Consider the following 3,595-nt stretch of genomic DNA (forward strand, 5'->3'; position numbering starts at 1 on the left):
GCATTATGCAGATGACACAACCTTGCTTGCTGGAACAGAGGACCTGAGGTGTTTGTGGCAGAAAGTCAAGAACTTCAGTCTTCAATAAAGATTGAAGTTCAACATCAAGAAAACAAAGATTTTCACCACTGGACCAACTGACAGCATCATGATAGATGGAGAAGAGATTGAGATTATTAACAGTTTTAGATTGCATGGTTCCACAATCATCAATCTTGGCCCCCAGCTGTTAGGAAATCAAAAGACGAAATGCTTTGGGGAAAGTCCACTGCCTCTCTAGAGTATGGAAGAGCAACTATTTAAGTCTAGAGAGTTAAAGTGTGCCTGGTCCATGTCATGGTCTTTGCAATTACTATTCTTCAGAGTGCTGGAAAATGTTTTTTCCATGACAGAAGAAGGATCAATGCCTTTGAGTTGTCATGCTGGAGAAGATTATTGAGCATACCATGGACAAAAAGAACAAATAGATCTGGCCTGGAGAGGGTGAAACCAAGCTGCTCCTTGGAGGCTAGGATTTTGAAGCTCCGTCTCACATACTTTGGGTATGTTGCCAGGAGGGACCAGTCCTTGGAGAAGGACATCATATTTGGAAAGGTCACCCTAGATGAGACGAGGTAATGTGGTTAGTTGTGTCAGAGACAATGAAACTGGCTCAAGATAAGGCAAAGCTCAGAGCTATTGTACTTAGGTTCACAGGCAACACAATGGCACATAATAACAACAAACAAACCCTTATTGTATGTTGCTAGTCACTTCATCTATCTCCTCTGTTTATGGGTGCTTTTTTTGTTCTCTTTTTTTTTTGTCCCACTTCCCTAGTTAATCAGGAGTATCTGTCCTGTTTCAGATTGTGGATTGCAGTACACGTTAACATCTGATTGTCTACTTACTTCAGATGGACCTTTCTTTCTCCTATTCCAATACATGAATTATCTATCCAGCAATTATTCTTCCCTATCCCCCTCCAGTAACTATTCTTGACACTACATAAAGTTCTCTATTCTTCTGGAGTTTTCAGAAAGTAATAAGAGCCACTAAAAACTAGGGCTTTTATTCTTTCCAAGTTTTTTTATTATTATTTGAGTGAAAGTTACAAAACTCATTTTTTAAGATATTCATTCATAGGTAATAAGTACAATTAAGATGTATTGCAATGGGAAAGTCTGCTGTTAGGGACCTCTCTAATGTACTGAAGAGCAGTGAGTGGTGTTGCTCTGGAGACTAAGCATCTGATACAGGCCATGGTCTTTGCAATCACTTGTTATGCATCAGAGAGTTGGACAATGACCAATGAGGATAGAAGGAGAATTGATGCCTTTGAGCTGTGGTGCTGGAGAAGAGTATTGAATGTACCATGGACTGCTAAGTAAATGAACAGATTCATCCTAGAGAGGGTTAAACTGGGCTGCTCCTTGGAGGCAAGGATTCTGAGGCTTTTTCTGATATACTTTAGACATGTTGTAAGGAGGAACCGGTCCTTGGAGAGGGACATCATTTTTGGGAGGGTGGAGGACCACACAGGAGAGGAAGACCCTCTATGAGGTGGATTGATTCAGTGACTGGGGTAATTGGGATGGGTGTATCAGAGAGAGTGTGATTGGCACAGGACAGAGCAGGGTTTAGGGCTGTTGTACATAGGGTCCCTATGAGTCCCAAGCGACTCGACGGCACATAACAACAAGAAGCAAACCTTTACTGTAGGTTGCTATTTATTTCATCCACCTTCTCTGTTTAACGTATTCCCATGTCTAAGCAAACTATCAGTATGTGTTGTTATTCACTCACCTCATCCACCCTTTCTATTTATGGATTCACCAACCCCCTTTCCTTTCTTCCCTTGCCTCCATTTAATCTGCGGTGTATGTCCTGTTCCAGATTGTTGATTGCAGTTCACATAATGTCTGTCTATTCATTTCAGATTAACCTTCCTTTCTCCTCTTCTAGTACAGGAATTATCAATCCAGTAACTATTCTGGCACTACATAAAGTTCCCAGTTTAGCTGGAGTTTTTAGAAAAAGTACTAAGAGCCACTAAGAAATTAAAATTGATTTTTTATTCCTTCCAAATTTTTTATTATGATCTGAGGAAAAGTTTACACAGCATATTGCTTTTTCATTTCATCAACCATACACAATTTGTTTATAAAATTATTTACAATTAATTCCAGATTAATTAATTCCACAATGCCTGTTCATCCGCTTATTGTATATTGCCTTTTCTTTAACTCATCTTAACAAGGGTTTATAATAAGTTTATTAATTTTACTCCTGTTCTTTCCTTCCAATTCTTGCTAACAATCCAAGAATGATTCTCTCAAAGATACATCTTTTATTGCAACATTTTTCTCAAAGCTACCTTTACATCCTTATTCCTTAAAGTGTAAATGATAGGATTTAGGGCAGGGGTAAGCACTGTATACAGAAGGGAAAGTAACTTCAATAGGTCTTCATAATGAGGCCTTGATGGAAAACCATAGACTATGCCCAGGGTCCCATAATATAGTGTGACAACTGTCAGGTGAGAAGAGCAGGTAGAAAAGGCTCGTTGTTTTCCCGTGGTAGAGGGGATCCTCATAATAGTGGTGATAATATGAATGTAAGAAGCCAAGGTGAGTAGGAAGGGGCCAAGGGCAAATAAAGAGGTGCATATAAAGGATGTCGTCTCAGCTATTTGTGTATCAGTGCAGGCAAGCTTGATGATGGGCTTCAAATCACAGAAGAAGTGATCAATTTCATTGGCAGCACAGAATGTTAACCGAAAAATGAGGACCATGAGAAGGACAGGTGCCAGGAATCCAGCCATCCAAGAGGCGCCAGCTAGTTGTAAGCAACCCCAGTAGTCCATGATGCTGGTGTAATGTAGTGGGTTACAGATGGCTATATAGCGATCATAAGACATTACAGCCAAGAAAAAACATTCTGTAGCCACCATGGCAGCAAAAAAGTAAAACTGACAAGCACAGGCTAAGATGGAAATGGGCTCATGAGCTGAGAGCAGTGTCCTTAGCATCATAGGCTCAATGGTAGTGGTGTAGCCAATTTCTAGGAAGGAGAAGTGACCAAGAAAGAAATACATGGGTGTGTGGAGGGAATTATCAGCTAATACCACGGTTAGAATTACAATATTGCCCATGAGAGTCAAAATATAGATGGTCAGAAATAGCCCAAAAAGAAAGAATTGAAGTCCATGGAGATCTCCAAAACCCAAGAGGATAAATTCTGAAATTTGAGTCATATTTTCTTCTTCAATCATAGTCATAATTTAGATCTAAAAATTAGAATGTGAAAAATTACTTGATTAAACTCTATTTTTAGAAAAAAAATAAAGTGTGTCGACACAATATATATTTTTAAAAACCCACAAAACACCACAGCTTTGTTCATTTAATTAACTTCTTTCTAGATTCTTAATCTTAATACATTTTACTGTGTCTCCAGTCTCATTTAGATAGTTAATCTATTACTTCAATTATAGCAGCAGATATAGGATGTGTAGTAAAAAAACCTCACTAATATGGAGTCAATTTCTGACTCAGAGAACTTATAGGGCAGAGTAGAACTTTGTCACAGGGTTCTCAAAGATATAATTATTTTT

General features: G+C 38.7%; 1 protein-coding gene across 1 annotated transcript; it reads right to left on the reverse strand.

Annotated features, from left to right (window-relative positions):
• Positions 1-2,329: 2,329 nt before the first annotated feature.
• On the reverse strand, positions 2,330-3,235 carry LOC102851340 (olfactory receptor 10A4-like). The gene has a single exon (XM_006881872.1). The coding sequence runs from the start codon at positions 3,233-3,235 to the stop codon at positions 2,330-2,332; it is 906 nt and encodes a 301-aa protein (XP_006881934.1).
• Between the last annotated feature and the right edge of the window lie 360 nt (positions 3,236-3,595).

Source organism: Elephantulus edwardii, unplaced genomic scaffold, assembly GCF_000299155.1.
Source record: "Elephantulus edwardii isolate Elephantulus edwardi_28Jun2011 unplaced genomic scaffold, EleEdw1.0 scaffold00016, whole genome shotgun sequence".
NCBI lineage: Eukaryota > Metazoa > Chordata > Mammalia > Macroscelidea > Macroscelididae > Elephantulus > Elephantulus edwardii.

What these genes read in the sequence shown, in the direction of transcription:
- LOC102851340 (XM_006881872.1), bottom strand. Translation starts at nt 3,235, where the DNA reads ATGACTCAAATTTCAGAATTTATCCTCTTGGGTTTTGGAGATCTCCAT.